Source organism: Takifugu flavidus, unplaced genomic scaffold (assembly GCF_003711565.1).
Source record: "Takifugu flavidus isolate HTHZ2018 unplaced genomic scaffold, ASM371156v2 ctg454, whole genome shotgun sequence".
Classification (NCBI taxonomy): domain Eukaryota; kingdom Metazoa; phylum Chordata; class Actinopteri; order Tetraodontiformes; family Tetraodontidae; genus Takifugu; species Takifugu flavidus.
Genome location: NW_026622071.1, coordinates 1 through 17,471, shown reverse-complemented (window position 1 = coordinate 17,471; position 17,471 = coordinate 1). Strand labels below are relative to the sequence as shown.

The window sequence follows — 17,471 nt, the reverse complement described above, 5'->3', positions numbered from 1 at the left end:
AACAGATCACAGCTTCCCTTAAATGTGTGTAGATTAAAGGGAAAATGCTGCACACAAACCTTCATTAAAACTGGAGCCACAACTGTCGAAAGGTTGACTTTAATAAACTTTGATGGATTTTGCTGCAAAAACTGTAAACATAAATAAATCATCCTGATTACGTCACGATTGTGTGAACTGTGTGAACATTTGTTTCCTTTGTTCAAACCAGCAGCTCTATTTTCATTTTTCTATTAGATTTAGATTAATGACCAAAGGAATATCTGGCTCCCTCCTCTGGCAGTAGCAGGAATTACAGCTCTTCTCATAAAATACAAAATTAAGATTGTTTTTCTCCCCTGGCGGTAATGGCATGGCCATCCAAACATCGCCTGTCTTCCAGTAGATGTAATTGTTTAAATTTATCCTGTTTTAAACGCGTTTCAACGCGTCACCTCTGATTCGCTGGCCGCTCCTCTTCTTCTGTGGTGCCGAACGCGCCTCCAGCCGTTAAAACGAAAGTGAAAGGGTCCTCTGCAGAGATCAAACGTGGATTCGTGTTGCGTGAGTACAGAAAGTCATTTGTAAACAAAGTAAGCGTTAAATTAATTTACTTCGATCCGAAAGAAATCTTTACCAGATTATTAAGATTGATTTGATAATTCTTATGTGTGAATAAGACATGACTGAGGGCAGGAGACCCTGCCGGACCTCACTTTGGTCGCCTGGGCGAGGTCACTTGCAGAAAACTTACTTTCTGTTTTTGAATCTTGGTTTCAGGGATCCTGCCCTCTGATCATTGCTCCTATTTTCTTTGCCAGTCTAAGCTTTTTCAGTAGCAATCTCACTGGTGAATTATTTACAGGTAGTTTTGGGAGCTCAAAATTCTTGGTTTTGCTCCTTTTCTGAGCTGATTGCATCTTTTCTTTCCCCAACAGAGACATGGAGAATCTTGGTGAGGAAACCTTTCAACTCATAAGGTTTTAAACGATGTGCATTAAATGTCATGAATTGAATCATTCTGACTTGAAAATGTATCTGTGATTTGAATACTTCATGAGAAGAGAACATGTTTTCATGTCACCTATATTTAACTTCTATCTTTGATTCTAATGAGCGTTGCACTAACTTTTAAACACTGATTAACTATATAATGATTCCAGGCATGAACAAAATAATCAGGTCAAAGGCCAAAGGTAACGGTTTAACATAAGAGTGGAGGAAATGTGATTTTTCTGCTACATGGACAAATGTCAGGTGGTTTATAGAGACTTTTGAGTAATTTGGTAATTTAGTGATTGTGGACCGATTTCAATTTTACATATATTTGTGTTTGCCTTTTAAAGTTATTAATATTTACATTTGACTTTAATTCCAAACTACATTTACACTATTTCACCTCAGTGATGAAGATGAGCCCATACTGAGAATGAGGGAATGATACAGTTCTCAGTAGCTCCTCACAGCTCCGCTGCTGTCCACATTCATCACAAAACTCAATACATCTAATAAACTGGGGGGAAAAAAGGAACTCAAATCTGTCGAGACCTTAAATGTTTTCATCAGCAACTATGTTGATATTTCACCCTATTCACATGGGAAGCAGTAAAGAAACTTGACTCTGTCTGGTTGCATAAGACAACCATCACTTAAAACAATAAGGGAAATTTACTAAATGGCATTATATTTCAACTCTAACTCTACCCACGCTCAACTTCCTCTTTCTCTCAAAGGTGTGAAATGATGTCATGAAAAGCTGACCACAGATGGACACAAATTAGATGCATCGAACTTCTGCTAGTTGTTTTGGAAAATAGCTTCACAATTCTCAACATCAGTTCAAAAGGGAGGCGACACTGTGGAAACCACAGAAAGCTGCTGCAGTTTCAGCACTAAAGGAAGTCAAATGAAGAGAAGTTCCAGAAGAAAAGGAGACGATAACATGATGGTCGCCTTCAAATGGATTCATGCTTTTATATTTCTAACATTCATGCTTCAATATTCAGGTGAGAATGAGTTCTAATGAAAACAGATTTAAATCTTCCCAATAATAGCAGCATTTTAATTGTCTAACAATAAATGAACAGAAACAAAGACATTTTCTACCTGTGAACAGATTCTTGTTCTTTTTTTCACAGATGCCAACAGAAAATATCTGACTGCACATCAAGAAGTAACTTTGAGCTGTGAAAACCTGATAAAGGATCAGAAGAATTGTATCAGTACTACATGGCTGTTCAGTACCAGTAATCCACAATCAGCAACAATCGAGCTGATTAATCTTGGACAGATTAAATCTCATAAACCAGGCAGACTGAGTCTATCTGAGAACTGTTCTCTGACCATCAAGAACCTCAGAGGTGAAGATTCAGGTCGTTATACCTGTCGCCAGTTTAAAGGCTCAGGATCACAAACATATACGGATGCTGCAATTGATCTGTCTGTGGTCCCCAGTGAGTATTCCCATCACATAGTTTCATCTTCACCTGAACCACAACGATCATTTCAGTGAGGAAGATTGTGTTGCTGCTGTTTTGCTCTGTTTGCTCATGTCTCTGTTCTCATGTTTGTTGTGTTGTGTTCTGATCTGTTCTGGTCTATTCTGTTGTGTTGTGTTCTGTTCCATTCACATCTGTTGTGTTCTGTTGTGTTCCATTCACTTCGTTGTGTTGTGTTCCATTCGCTTCTGTTGTGTTCTATCCATTCACTTCTGTTGTGTTGTGTTCTTTTCTTTGTTTGTTTGTTTTTTTCCATTCACTTCTGTTGTGTGTGTTCTTTTCTGTTCTGTTTTGTTCTATTCCATTCACTTCTGTTGTGTTGTGTTCTGTTCCATTCACTTCTGTTGTGTTGTGTTCCATTCACTTCTTTGTGTTGTTTCCATTCACTTCTGTTGTCTTCTCTTCTCTTCTGCTCTGTTCTGAAGCCACCATCACTACTAGGCATCAATATTTCCAGGAACCACCTCAGCAACACCAACAACCCACCATATTTCTCAGAGCAAAGGTAACGACTCAACAATAAGTTGTGTTTTAGTTTCTGGTTGTGCTGATTTTATTTTCAGTCATCTGCATCCTGGAACATCTCCAGGGAAGCTTCTTCTCTCCCATCACCTGAGAGGGAACATTGGCTCTCTCAACTAAATTAATTGATGGTGAAAGACTTTGATCTGGACCAACAGAGAGGGAACAGCTTCTAAAATGTTCTGTGTCGTTTGGGAGCCCGTGACACACAAACACAACTGTTCAAAGTCATGTTTTGTCATTGCTGCAGTTGCAAGTTTAATTCCAGACTTTTGATTTGTGTCTGACACATTTTCTCCACTGAATGATGTTTTTAAATGTTGCTGTTGTTGGCTTTCTCTGTTTACTCAGGTTTGTCTCTTCTCTCTTCTCTTCTGAAGCCACCACCACCACTCCAGCAACAACCTCTGCAGATGGTAACTGTAAGAGAACATCCGTAACACAACATTAGCTTTTTTAATTTTCTGGTTCCTGCTGTGTTGGTAGTTTGTGTCTGTGCTGCAACCATTCTCCCTGGCAGTAAATCTTAAAAGCTTTTTTTATTTCCCTTTAAAACGGCGCCGCATTAATAAGGAAGCTGCGTTTGTGGCATGAGCAGCAGATGAGGAGCTACGTGCTCAAAAAACCCAAACAGCTGCTATTGTTCTTGACTGGTCCCAGCACCTGAGACCATGATGCTGCTACACTGGTGGATGATGGATGGATGGATGGATGGATGGATGGATGGATGATGGGTGGATGGTGGATGGATGGATGGATGGATGGATGGATGGATGGATGGATTGGTGGATGGTGGATGGATGGACTGGATGGATGACGATGATGATGGATGGATGGATGGATGGATGGATGATGGACGGACCAGTGATCATCCTACATCTCCACGGTATCTGACTGAGCGTTACCTTGACGATGGTCAGGCTCACTGAGCAGTTCAGGAGAGGATGGATCAGTAACCTTGACCCCACTCAACCCCTGTAGGGTGGACGTCCCGCTTGGAACGTCCTGCTTGGAACGTCCTGCTTGGAACGTCCCGCTTGTAACGTCCTGCAGCTGTTTGGATAAATAAACTTTGCAGCGCTGTAAGATTCATTGTTACACAACAAAGACATGATCAACCATAACACAAACTTTTCTTAGAACTAAATTGTCAGTGAATTTTTTCTGATCCAAGCTGATTTTAAAAGGTTTGTTGTGGATAATTACTACAGGAACAACCAGAGGAACAAGCTAAAATAAAGAGGTGAAACACAACAAGAAAAACAACATGTTGTTTGTGGTGATTTCACTTGAATCACCTGAATTCGATGAGATCATCGACTGTTATGGGCTGTCCCATTTCTCCCAGTTAAACCAATGCAGTCGTCTAAAGTCCTGTCCTGATGATGAAGAGGTCTTCCTCATATAATGATTATCGGCAGGTTACAGCCTAAAGAGGGTAGTCATGCACATTTATAATGGAAAATCCTTTAATAACCTTAAAGTCCATTAGTCCTTTTTCTACATAGTAACCAGTTTGGGGGATAAGATCCAGATTCATTAATTATTATGTTGTATGAATGAGAACCAAATATCTCCATTATCTTCCAGATCTGTGGTGGCTGAACCTCTTTGCAGCAGCCGCTTCAGTTGTCCTCACCATCGGTTGCCTCACAGTTTTCATATATAAATGGAGAAAAGGCACTGGTAAGTTTCATGATGTTAATGAAATGTCAGTGTAAAATGATGTGCAAGTCCACAATAATCATAATCATAATGTGCCTTGGCGTCATTATGTTTCCCCGGTTTTATCTAAAGTGTTCCACTAAGAACCCAACCAGCACCAAGAGCATAAACCTCATCTCTGTCCTCTCTTTAATGATGTTGTTCCACTGTCGCCTGGGTTGATTTGGTTTAAAATATGTTCAGCCTTGGTTTTGGTACATAACTGAATACATTTATAAAAGATTTAGGTTTATTCTTTTGATTTTTGACCCACTTCATTATTTTTCACATTTGTCCATGATGGATTTGAAGTCAACATCATCCACCAAAGGAGTTCAAACAAAAAAGAATCAGTTTGTTTGGTTGTCAATTCTGTTTTCGTTTTTTTCTTCAGGTTTTTGCTGATGAAGGTGATCCAATGTGACCTACAGCACTGTGAGAATGTCAGCACCAACACAACCATCACAGCTCAAATAATAGCAGCCAAGAACTTGTTTATTTTGTTTGTCTTTTTTATTTGTTCTTGTATGTGCAGAGGTTTTTTGTTAAGAAATGTTTTAATTCCTATATTGTATTACCTGTTAAATAAGTAAATGTAGTCCAAATATGTTTCATTTAGAAGCATATTTTGGTTGATGAGCAAATAGGAGGCTGCATATTTAATTGAATTTCATTCATTTTTAATCGTTTTGATTATTCATTTTCTTCCTTTTTTCTTGTTCTTTTCAATGACACCTTTGGTTTTGTAGCATTAAATAACAAAGTGTGTTTACTGTAAGTATGAAATGAAAAGCTATTTCAAACAATGTTTCTCGGAGTCAACTCAGTGGTGAAGACTTTAAAGTATTATTTGTACAATTGGTGTTATTAATATCGGGGACGTTTTAATTCAAGCCCAAATTAGGAGACACTTCTGCCACTGACCAGCAGGGGAACAGAGCTCCTTCACCGATGCAGGTTTGCAGACAGCAGCTGTTGTTGCTGAGTAGAGCTCCAGCCTACAGGTATGATTAATGTCTGCATGCCCTGTTCTCAGATGAAGTGCAGAGGAAATGAAGTTGTTCAAAAGAAGTGAATCAACAGGAGATCCTTCAAAAAACAAAGGTGCTAAAAAGAAAATGAGAAGAGGTGCAGATTTGAAGTATATTTCCTCAAAACTAAACCAAAACAAGATTTTGAATTTGGCAGCTCGGTCAGTGGTATTTTAAAATTACTTTTACGATGCATTACAAATAGAATTAAAAAACTAACCGGAAGGAGACTTTTGGAAATACTGACAATCCCAGTGTGTCAGAAGCTGCTCCACAAAAAAAACAGGTCAACCTTTAAAACACAACATCAGCTCCAAGCTTAATGCTCATGACAGTTTATCAAAAAACCTCCCGTGAGTCCAACTTAAATGAACGACCATAAACTGCCCAATCAAGAGTCACAATCACTCATCTGTGTCTGTGCGTACCTCCATAAACACTGACTTTGTGTGAGAAAGCGGAACTTACACATGCACACACTCTCACACACACACTTAAGGACAGTCGTTACTGTGCATGTGAAGCATGAAGTAATTGCAGTGGTGGTGGTGGTGGTGGGGTCGGTAATGCAACTCAGGACAAAGAGCTGTCAAACAAAGTGATTCTGCTTCACCGACGACCCCCAACAGGACACATTCCGATCGGGTGGCACCGGGCTGACTGGAGAGGGGGGCCGGGACATGAGGAAATGATTCATGGGGATTTGAAGACTACTCTTCTGCCGGTAGCATCATTATAACATGCTTTTCATTGTTGTAGTTGGATTTTTTTGGGGTCATCTTTAAAATGGAGAATTTCTCCTTTTTAGCACCACATCAACCTGAGCTGGCTGCAGGAATTAGAGTAATTACATCATCACGCATACAAATGAGCTAATTTAGCTTTGCCCCACCTCTCTACGGGTCAGTAGGACCGTGACCAAATTTAACCGTCCAATAAGGAACAGAGCAAAAATCTCCTGAGCCAATGGGACCCGTGGCCCTGCCCACCTGCATGCATAATAATAAGGCGTGGAATAATAACACACTGGGGGGAAACTTGAACGACCGCAGCTCACTCACTGTGCTCTTCAGAATACTTGGTCTCTGAAAAACCATCACCATGGTCGACGCCTTCTGTGCAACCTGGAAACTGGTGGAGAGCGAGAACTTTGATGATTACATGAAAGCCCTCGGTCAGTAATGTGCTTCTATCTTTGCTCTTTTTCTTTGATCTCAGTGTTGAAATGTGCTTCATATGTCATGTCCCAGGCGTGGGCTTCGCCACCCGACAGGTCGGTAACGTGACCAAACCGACCGTCATCATCAGCCTGGAGGGCGATAAGGTGGTGGTTCGCACCCAGAGCACCTTCAAAAACACAGAGATCTCCTTCAAGCTGGGGGAGGAGTTGATGAAACCACCGCCGACTACAGGAACTGTAAAGTAAGAACAAACACTTTCAATCATCTCAGATCGGCATATTCTGGAGTAATCAAGATTAATTGGCCACACTTTTCAGTACGGTCACCATGTGTTGTGTCTCTCAGTCTACAGTGTCTCTGGAGGGAGACAAGTTGGTCCACGTCCAAAAGTGGGACGGCAAAGAGACCACGTTCGTCAGAGAGATCAAGGACGGCAAGATGGTCATGGTACGTTTCTGTCTAAAGTGAACTATGACATAAATAACATCTAAAAGTATAGCATCATGGAACGTAGGCCCAACTACTTTGTTTTTTAGTGTTGTTCAATATGAGGGATTACACTGTAAAACAAGAACACTTACTAAGCTATAATTTGATGGTCTACTTTATTTTTTTTTCTGTGTGATTTCTGGGCAGCAGCAAAATCAACACACATGTAGAAATACACATTCCCACATGTCCAGTCAAATCCCGAATCAAAACAGACATTGACGAGGCCCTGGAGGGACTCCCAGGTAGCAACTTAAGTGTGAATGTGATGGAACTAAATGTAACATGAAGATTCAAAGTTGTTAAAGCAGAAGTGAAAGTCAAACTTACCTCCTGAGTCACCCTGGTCTTTTCTATGTCTCCAGATAATAAAGCAGTAATTCTGGTGGTGATGCATCACACCTTTGATCCTGATCTGGTGATTGTAGAGAGCAGATTACAGGAGCTCCCTAGAAACGTCCGCCTCACTGTCGACTCCCTGTTCTATCAAGGCAGGCTCCTCGGGTGTAACTGTGAGTATTATTTACACCTAGATTCTCATGCCTGAACGTCCCTCTGAAGGCGTCACCATGCTAATTTTCTTTGAACCATATGGGACTGATGGCAGGCATCGCTGTTGCTGTTGTGTTGGTGATTCTTGTCACTGCCATTGTTATTGTAGTTGTCTTGATCTGGAATTGCCTCGTCGTTCCAGGGGGCTCCATTTGGAATACCTGGAGCAGCAGTAAGTATGAATTTAATCCTAAACGGGTGTTACAGTGACATTTCCTTCAAATACATTTTTATTAGCAGGCTAATTTTTTTTACAGATAGCATCAGTAATTAAGTTGGTTTCAAAATCTTTATGTTTACTACTACAGAAGAATGTTTCTTTTTAAATTCTGGATGATTTTTCTGTATTTCATGGTTTTATTGTTTTTTGAGGTTGCCGTAGTCCTCCATTTTGCTGTTGCAGAAATGTATGTCCATGATTTATGACTGTTTTAAGGCTCATTTAGTTGTTATGAGCTTTTATCCAAATCTGTCCTCCTTTGCACAAATGTGAAGTAAAAGGGAACAAATCTTCAGACTTTTGAAATTAATATAAAACTCTGTGACGTTCATGGTTCTGCTGTCTTTTCTGTGTTTTAGGTGTGTGGTATCGCCATGTGTGGTCCTTCTGGTGGAAATGTTGGAACTGTTGTCTGTATTTTTTCTCCGGGTCAAGATGGTTGGTTAATTGGGTTTGTGTCAGTTTGGGACTCAGAGGGGCCAGACCTCGTTGATGTGGGTACACCAGGCAGAAGACATCAACAGAAGAACACAGATGTTTGGCTAGAGTTCGTATCTCCTTGATCATTTAAGCACGCTAATGTGTTGCCTTCACAATGTATAACAACAATAGATTGATTCATATTTGTGAAGCTGTTCTTTGTAAATCAGTCACAGGATTCATTTCTTCAGGTTTCAATCTATTGTGTAGCTTGAAAAATATTTTTGAGATAAAATATGTTTTTCTGAACCTCTTTAATGTCAATGCTTAGAACGGACACGCAGGAGAGTCAGATGACTTGTGTTGAAATGAAGTGGTGAAGTGACACCAACACAGCAACAGTTCACGCAGCACCAGCACCCACCCTGATGAGACATTTGTACTGAGAGGTATATCAGGCACGAGGAAGTGAAGGTCACCGGCCAGCCAGTGACCTTCACTATCCTGTAAAGAAGATGCTAACCTTGAATACAACAGAATGATCTGTCACTGAGAGCTCAGAAACTACTTCAGAACAGTGAGTGAGAGTAAATACAATCTATAGCAGAGGTGTCAAACTCAAATAGCCAGTGGGCCAAAATTCAAAACTGGGACAAAGTCACGGGCCAACATTGATATTTATTGAAAAAAATCTTCCTCCAGCTATACGTTGGAACCTTTTGATATGGACCCAAACTAGTTTTGCTCAACAACTGAACATGGAACAAGCAAATCTTAACACAATACAATATATAATTTATTATTGCACACATGCAAAATTGAAATTCAAATTAAAAAAACACATCACTGGCATTCATTTCTTCTCTTTATTTGCAGCCTTCTGAAATAAATTTCAACAGTAATTTTCTGCCATTGTAAGTTAATGTAATGTAAATGTAAGGCCTTTTCATCTCTTCTACGTTCTGGCACCTTTGGGTCATTTCCAGGTGCTTGTGTTTGTCTTGGTGTTGCGTTTTATATTGTCATCTGTTGTTGTTCTCCTTGTACTGCACATTGGCTCCACATACAAGAAGACAGGTCCGTCTTTTACATATCTAAACAGATATTCTGCCTCCTACCTGTTCAGAAAGGTCCTATTTTCTTCCTTTCCTTTAATCATTTTTCAGAGGGGTAGTGCCAGAATTAGCATTAGCATATAAGGTCGCTATGACTACTTTCTCTTTCTTGGTGGTTGGCAAGCCACATATTGGTTTATTACCAACTGATGTAGAGTGTGGATTTTCACACAAAAAACACCAGCAGAAGCTGGTATTTGTAGTATTAGCTCAAGCGCTTTAAGTGATAATACCGGCGGGCCAGCTCTAATAGTCAATTGGTACGGCTTCGCGGGCAAAATATAATTACATTGCGGGCCAAATTTGGCCCACGGGCCAGAGTTTGACACCTATGATCTATAGGATAATTTAGGATTGAAGAAGTCATTTTTCCGACACAAGAATATTGAAAAATTCCTCATCAGATCAAATTAAATCAGAAGGAATCGAGTTGGAATAAAGGTCTTAATGTAGATTTATACAACTGTTTATTTTCCTTTTGTAACATTAAAATCTTTTAGTTTTAACCTACTTTGTTACACAGTTTTGTCGTTATGTTTGGCCAATTAGGAGCAAAAGTGCATCTAATGTTGTGTTATTTTTAAATAACACTAAAGTGAAGAAAACCACAGAAGTCAGTTTAAACTATATGGACATTTACATGAACATAAAATCAAAGATAGATAGATAGATAGATAGATAGATAGATAGATAGATAGATAGATAGATAGATAGATAGATAGATAGATAGATAGATAGATAGATAGATAGATAGATAGATAGATAGATAGATAGATAGATAGATAGATAGATATTAGATAGATAGATAAACTCACGACAGTTTAAGGTTTTATTCTAATGTTAAATTTAAAAAAAATCAGGTCCAAACTATAGAGACACACAACTCTCGTTCTGGTTATATTGTGGCGGAGATTTGGGGGCGGGGCCTCTGTCACCCGGGAGGATTATGGGTAGGGGGCGTGGTTTTGATGCTTTTGGAGTTTATATTTCTCCATTTATCTGCTACTCAAAATTATTGTATTATTACTATTGTTGTCAATCAACTGATGTCAGACACTTGCTGAAGGCTCCGTAAGTGACGTCAACTGACCAGCTGAGGGTGCTGGATCACTGCAGGAATTTAGGCTTTTTCTATCTTTATAGTTATATCAAACAAAAATCAAGATTCCCATTCTAACTCAATTATACAAGTACTTTAAAACAATAACGCCTGACGATATCGACTAAAGCTAAAAACAAAAAACCTGGGAGGATCCACGATGTGGCAGCAGCCCGCATCTGTGGGATTGGTGATTGAGGCCACGTCATTTGAGCAAAGCGAAAGTGAAATCGGTTCTTCTCCACGCAGAGGGACGCGTCCAGACTGGGACTATGTCAGAGACACTACACGCAAACTATCAATCGATTTCGTGAGTATTCATTAAACATTCTTACACTGACGAATCCCTGCGAGTGGCCCAACAGCAGATCGTACAATGCATCGGACTTATTCTCCTTTAAGGTATTTATAGTTGTGTCAGCGGGCCAGTCGTGCAAGTGACGCACTTTGACAATCTTACAAAGTTTCACTTTGGGGTTTCTTTTTGTTGTTTTTGAATTCTGCACTAATGTGGATCTTTCTTTCCACCACAGAGACATGGAGAGAGGTGGTGAGGAAACTATTTGTTTTTTGACAACAGACAGTAAATGTCATCAAATTCTGAATCAGTTTTTAGTCATAACTTGACAACAATCAATTTGTTGTTTTGGTATTTTATGAGCAATGAAGTATTTTAGCTATATTTAACCTTCAGTTCTAAAGGAGGTTTAAGTGTTTCCCACTGGTTCATGTCTGCATGATTTCCATCATCAGGTGAAAGTTCAAAGCTGCTCAGGTTGATTTTCCAATAACACACTTCTTCCTTTCTCTCTTCAGTATCTGGAACAAAGTTCTTTGTCTACGTGGCTTCTGAAACAAAAAACGCTCACATGGAATGGGTTTCCAAAATGAAACGTGTTGGACACACTGAAGTGAACATTCCGGAAGATGCAGATTATTATTTGGTTTTCTGTCCAGTCAAATCCCGAATCAAAACAGACATTGACGAGGCCCTGGAGGGACTCCCAGGTAGCAACTTAAGTGTGAATGTGATGGAACTAAATGTAACATGAAGATTCAAAGTTGTTAAAGCAGAAGTGAAAGTGAAACTTACCTTCCTGAGTCACCCTGGTCTTTTCTATGTCTCCAGATAATAAAGCAGTAATTCTGGTGGTGATGCATCACACCTTTGATCCTGATCTGGTGATTGTAGAGAGCAGATTACAGGAGCTCCCTAGAAACGTCCGCCTCACTGTCGACTCCCTGTTCTATCAAGGCAGGCTCCTCTGGTGTAACCGCAACGATATTGCCTGGAATCAGATCCAGAAAACTTTCAACATTCCTATTCCTGAAGTAAACACAAAATGTTGATGAAGGTTGTGCAGGAAGTTGTCTCAGTCCATTAATAACACTCATTTTTGTCATTTCAGCCATCCTGGTGGAAGAGACCGTTTAACTGTGAGTATTATTTATACCTGGATTCTCATACCTGAAAGACCTCTGAAGGCTTCACCATGCTGCTTTTCTTTATCCAGATCTGGTGAACCATAAGGAACTGATGACAGTCATCGCTGTTGGTATTTTGTTGGTGATTCTTGTCATTGTCATTGTCAATTTCACGGCTGGTAAAGGTCAGACGCCCGGTGGTGTCGGGAATCATCCAAACCTTATTCAAGGACAAAAGGACACAGGAGAGACACCAGACCTCAAGAAGCTGTAGTAATTCAGATCTCTGTGACAGGACGGATATTTAGGATGTGTCCTGGTGCACGTTTAATCACCAGCATTTGAACTGTGTGATGTTTTTGAATCTACATTATTCGATTCTAGAATTAGGAATTGTTACATTTTACAAATTTACACGTCACTTCCTGGTTGTGAGGAAGTACCGGTATTCACATAATAAAGAACTTCTTGATTTGATTCATCGTGTCTTCGGTCTTCTTCTTCAGTCATTATAACGTAACGATAACATTAATCATTTGCCAACAATCCCCAAGACTCAGAACAGACTGGAGCCGAGCAAACAGAACTAAAGCTGACTGGGATGGTGGAACAGATCTGTTCAGGACAGGGACCCAGATTCTGGAGCGAGGAGGTTTTGGAAGTGGACATAACTCAGCTCTAACTGGGAGGGGGAACTCAGCTCGGAACTGGGGGGGTCATGCCTCCGGCCTAAAAAGGGAAGGAGAACACCAGAGGCTGCAGGCTGCTCTAAGAATCACACTCTGGACCCTAATTCTGTTGAAGCTGACAGCAAGAGGCAGGTGTGCAACCGCCTCCCAGACCTCCTGCTCACCGTGGACTGTCTTTTCAACGAGGGCAAACTCCTCAGCAGCAAACACAATAAAGCGGCTTACATGGAGATCATCAAGCTCATCGCCACATCTTACCAGGGTTACGCTAATAAGGTAAAGATGGCACATTTCCTGCCACTGTCTCCTCTTAAATGCTTCTGTTTCACACTAATCTTTGTCCTCCGTACTCCTGCCTGCTTTCTGGACATCACTCTTTATGGTAAGCCATGAACTCCTTACTCAGATAAATTCAGTCACTCTGGATGTAAATATTGAAACAACAGCATTTCTGTGGATGTTGACAGTCTTTAATCCATGTACTGCATCAAACAACTCTAATTTAGCTATTTTTCCGCTTCATTTTAGGGTTGCCATTCAACAGAGGATGAAATTTGTGATTTTAGTTACTATTATAGCTGTATTTTTTGTTGTTGTGATTACTTCATTAGTACTTGTTTAACAGTTAGCTAAACAGATCACAGCTTCCCTTAAATGTGTGTAGATTAAAGGGAAAATGCTGCACACAAACCTTCATTAAAACTGGAGCCACAACTGTCTCACAACTGTCTAGCCTGGCTCCCAGAAGTTTGATTCTCGTTTGTTTCATGGTTCCTGAGCTAATCTAATCGTCCTCATTGATGTCTGTTCATGCCGCCCAGCCTGCTCCTCTTCCATCCTGTTTCTTCTGCTGCCTGCGCCTCTTGGTATTTTTTTCCAAAATCCTTGACAGTACCGTAAATGTAACCTTGCTCCAACTCAAGCCAGTAGTGTGTATCTGCTTTTGGGGTCTAGATTCGTGTCTGCAGTTCGCCACAGAAGGTTCCTGCTCCAGAACTGTGCGTCAGTTTCACTCCTGTTCTTCATCAGCTGGTGATCAGGTGAGAATCTTCTCGTGCCTCATGTTAATAACTAAGTTATTGTGTGAGAAGAATTATTGTTGTTATTACTATTATCGTTTCAATGCTATAGTAAGTATAGTAAGTAGATTTAGAATGTTTAATCAAAAAGAATGTATGAGTGTTTGACTCAAGTATTGTAGCTGTTATGTTCCCAGCACTGGGAGGTATCATGTTCAAGGACACGAGGAAGTCGTAGAGATAGGAGGAGAAGGAATCATGAAGTTGTTTTGATACCAATGTTGTGTGAACCAAATAAAGAGAGAGAGCGAGCAGCAGACGGACGGAGTTGAGAGAGGAAGCTTGAACTGCTCGTCGGCTCTCCCTTGCAAGGCCTCCGGTTGTCTGTGTGGTTGATCTGAGTCTAGTAAACGAACAGCACGGGTGACCAAACATCACCCTCACAAAAATTGGTCCTTCGAGCCGGATCCCAAGACCTGGAGAGGAGCGCCGTGGGACGACCGAACGCCGAAGTCTGCGCGCAGCCGGAGTCAAAAAGACGCCTGAAGTGAAAGACCTTTCATCACGAGTTGACGGAAGGCCGGTCTTCGTCCCTCCCAGGGCGACCATCTCCAGTGACGGGAAGAAGGCACTAAAACAACTCAGAGAGAAACCATAGAGACAACGGAGTGAGTATAAGACACGAAAAGCGCTACACAGAAAATACCGCGGTATTACCTGCCTGGTCATCAGGAGAGAAGCAGAGGCAAGATACACCCGCCTCCTCGGAGGTAGAAGCCTGGTGTATACTCTCCTGATCGAGAACGATTGACTATAAGGCCACGGCAGGGGGGCTGAACTAGATATCCTGTATGGATTGAGGGTTGTTCAGTCGGGAGATCAGGCGTCTCCATTCAAATACATAAAAACTGATGAAATAAAGTGCAAACATGGGCAACCAACATTCCACAAAAGGTGCTGAATTCAAAAACCCAGCATCATGTAAACACATGGAAGACAAATATCCAGGTTCATGCTCATATGTTCAGCTGTGGATGACTAAGTTCGATTGGGATGGTAGCTTAGACAGGCCAGGCAATATTATAAAATTAAAAGAAGATTTAATAGAATATGGAAAGAAACATCCAAAAGTAAATGTGGGGTTGACACAATGTCATCTCTGGCTCACTGAATCAAAATATAGAAGAGAGAAACAAAATCAAGAAAAAGAGAAACGAAAAAGAGAGAGAGAAAGAAGAAAAATGAGAACCCCTTTTACCCATCGCTGAGTGCGTACGTGAGGGCGGAGGACAACGAAACAGGATGCAGGAGTCGACAGATAAATGTGCCTCCTCCGTATGTTCCTCCACCTCTTGCTCCACCAGCTCCCCCTCAGGCGGTCCCATTGGACCCGCCCGGAGCCTTAGATCCCCTGGCTCTGAACACTAATCCCTTTTTGGGTCCCTTTCCATCGGGAGCCCAGTGCAGAAATTATCACATGCAGGACAACACTGTGCAGATGTACCCACTGATCCAGGTTGCAAATCCACAAGCTGGTGTGCAGGGTCAAGATCCTACTATCTTGGTGTACAGAACCTGGACTCCAGAAGACTGTAAAAAAGCTTGTGATGGCATAACCTCGCCCCAAATGGACGTAGAGTTGTGCATCCAAGACATAAGACAGTTACTAGGAAGTTACCATACTAACGGTACTGAAACCCAGCAAGTCCTCATGTGCGTTAATGGCAAGAAATGGGGCGCTGTTAGAGGAGATTGGGTCCCAGTGGATCCAGCCACTCAACAACCATGGCAGCCTGGCAGCCAAGAACTAAATGACAGACTTGACAGACTGTACGAGCGCATGCGAACTACTTTTACCAGACGAGCTGACTACAGCGCCATTACGGCCACGAGACAAAAGACTGACGAAAGTTTTGAAGACTATAGCATGAGAATGAAAGATGTGTTCCGAAAAAATAGTGGAATTCCGTATGCGGAAGAACCAGAAGGTCCCTACCAACAGCAGTTAAAGCAAGCTATACATGGGGGATCGAAACCAGAGATAAAAACCTGGGTAGAGAGACAATTAGTTGATTTCGGAACTTGTAACCTAGGCCGCTATGAACAACATGCTATGCATGCTGAAAGACAATGCCAAAAAGTAAGAACCAATCAACAGGCATGTTTTTCAATGCCAACCCTCTCCCAAGCTGAGGCCGCGGACGTGGGCGAGGCCGAGGCGGAAGGGGAGGAGGAGGCAACTCCCGTGACAATGATCGGTGTCATTATTGTAAAAATTATGGACACTGGGAACGTGATTGCAAAAAGAAACAACGTGACCAGAGATATAATAGAGGACAGCAGCAAGGTTCTAATCCACCTCAACAATGACTAGAACCGGAAAAAGATGTCACAAAAATTAAAACAAATCAGGGCACAAAATTTGACCAATTTGAAAAAGATGACTTAGAAGATGTTTTAGACTTAGAAACCATCTTCCTGTTTGCTGAAGGCAAACCAGAACTACAGCTGACCGTGTTAGGTAATTCTTTAACATTCTTAGTAGAAAACTAAAGAACTGGTCATTGACTTTGGGAGGGACCGACCGACCGACCGAGACCTAGACCAGTTCAGATAGGAACGGAGGAGGTGGAGGGCGTGCAGACCTATAAATATCTTGGGCTGTGGCTGGACAACAGGCTGGACTGGACAAGCAACACGAGGCAGCTGTATAAGAAGACCCAGAGCAGGATGTACTTCCTGAGGAGACTCAGATCGTTCAACATCTGCAGGAAACTCCTCTGGATGTTCTATCAGTCTGTGGTCGCCAGCGTCCTGTCCTACGCTGTGGTCTGCTGGGGGGGGAGCGCAACAAAAGCGGACCTCTCCAGGCTGGAGAAGCTGATCAGGCGGGCCGGCTCGGTGGTGGGGATGAAGCTGGAACCTCTGGCGACAGTGGCAGAGAGGAGAACTATTGACAAACTGCGGAGCATCATGGACAATGTCCGCCACCCTCTGCACACTGTCATCCACAGCCAGAGAAGCCTGATCAGCCAGAGGCTACGCCTCCCCAAGTTCAGGACCAACAGACTGGGGAACTCATTCATCCCCCGAGCCATCAGGCTGTTCAACTCATCACTGGGGGGGAGGAGGGCCAACAGGAGAACCGGAACATTTTATAGTTTTATATTTATGTTATATTCATATTCTATTTTTAATTTATTCTATTTTATTTTATTTCTTATTTTCTTATATTCTATTATCTTTAATAGGTTTGATGGGGGGAATGGTGGTGGGAAATTTTGTAGATGCTGTAGATCTTTGGAGATGCTAATTTCCCTGGTGGACACCCCCTAAGGGATCAATAAAGTTATCTTGAATCTTGAATCTTGAATCTAGACACGGGTGCAGGTAAATCAGTAATTAGAGATCCAATAGCCCTGGCACCAACTTCTACACAGATTTTTGTGAGATCAGCAAATGGTCTCATAACCAAAGAAAGAATGTCAGTTCCTGTAGATGTTTGTGACCCTGTAAGTGGAATCACAC

The 17,471-nt window shown here is 41.5% G+C and overlaps 1 protein-coding gene, 3 long non-coding RNA genes and 1 pseudogene across 11 annotated transcripts; 4 read left to right on the top strand and 1 right to left on the bottom strand.

The window, feature by feature from the left end:
- The first annotated feature begins 358 nt into the window (after positions 1–358).
- Positions 359–12,712, top strand: LOC130520624 (uncharacterized). Of its 8 annotated transcripts, none has more exons than XM_057024315.1 (8): positions 359–543; positions 918–934; positions 11,060–11,120; positions 11,344–11,360; positions 11,627–11,818; positions 11,940–12,142; positions 12,220–12,247; positions 12,325–12,712. In XM_057024315.1, exons 2-8 carry the CDS (start codon positions 922–924, stop codon positions 12,507–12,509), a joined length of 699 nt encoding a protein of 232 aa, XP_056880295.1. In that variant the 5' UTR covers positions 359–543; positions 918–921; the 3' UTR covers positions 12,510–12,712. The 8 variants fall into 8 exon arrangements, with proteins under 8 accessions (XP_056880295.1, XP_056880298.1, XP_056880300.1 ...); XM_057024314.1 differs by having other exon boundaries at positions 489–572; XM_057024320.1 differs by lacking the exons at positions 11,060–11,120; positions 11,344–11,360 and adding an exon at positions 760–844 and having other exon boundaries at positions 477–543.
- On the top strand, positions 2,920–4,685 carry LOC130520628 (uncharacterized). The gene is made up of 3 exons (XR_008948952.1): positions 2,920–2,982; positions 3,380–3,421; positions 4,590–4,685. It is a non-coding gene; the product is annotated as an uncharacterized LOC130520628 (long non-coding RNA).
- Positions 3,233–3,674, bottom strand: LOC130520627 (uncharacterized). The gene is made up of 2 exons (XR_008948951.1): positions 3,405–3,674; positions 3,233–3,365 (listed from the first exon to the last, which is right to left on the bottom strand). It is a non-coding gene; the product is annotated as an uncharacterized LOC130520627 (long non-coding RNA).
- On the top strand, positions 6,754–7,511 carry LOC130520625 (fatty acid-binding protein, brain-like; annotated as a pseudogene).
- Positions 7,552–9,448, top strand: LOC130520626 (uncharacterized). Its single transcript, XR_008948950.1, has 4 exons — positions 7,552–7,649; positions 7,770–7,916; positions 8,066–8,128; positions 8,536–9,448. It is a non-coding gene; the product is annotated as an uncharacterized LOC130520626 (long non-coding RNA).
- Positions 12,713–17,471: the final 4,759 nt, after the last annotated feature.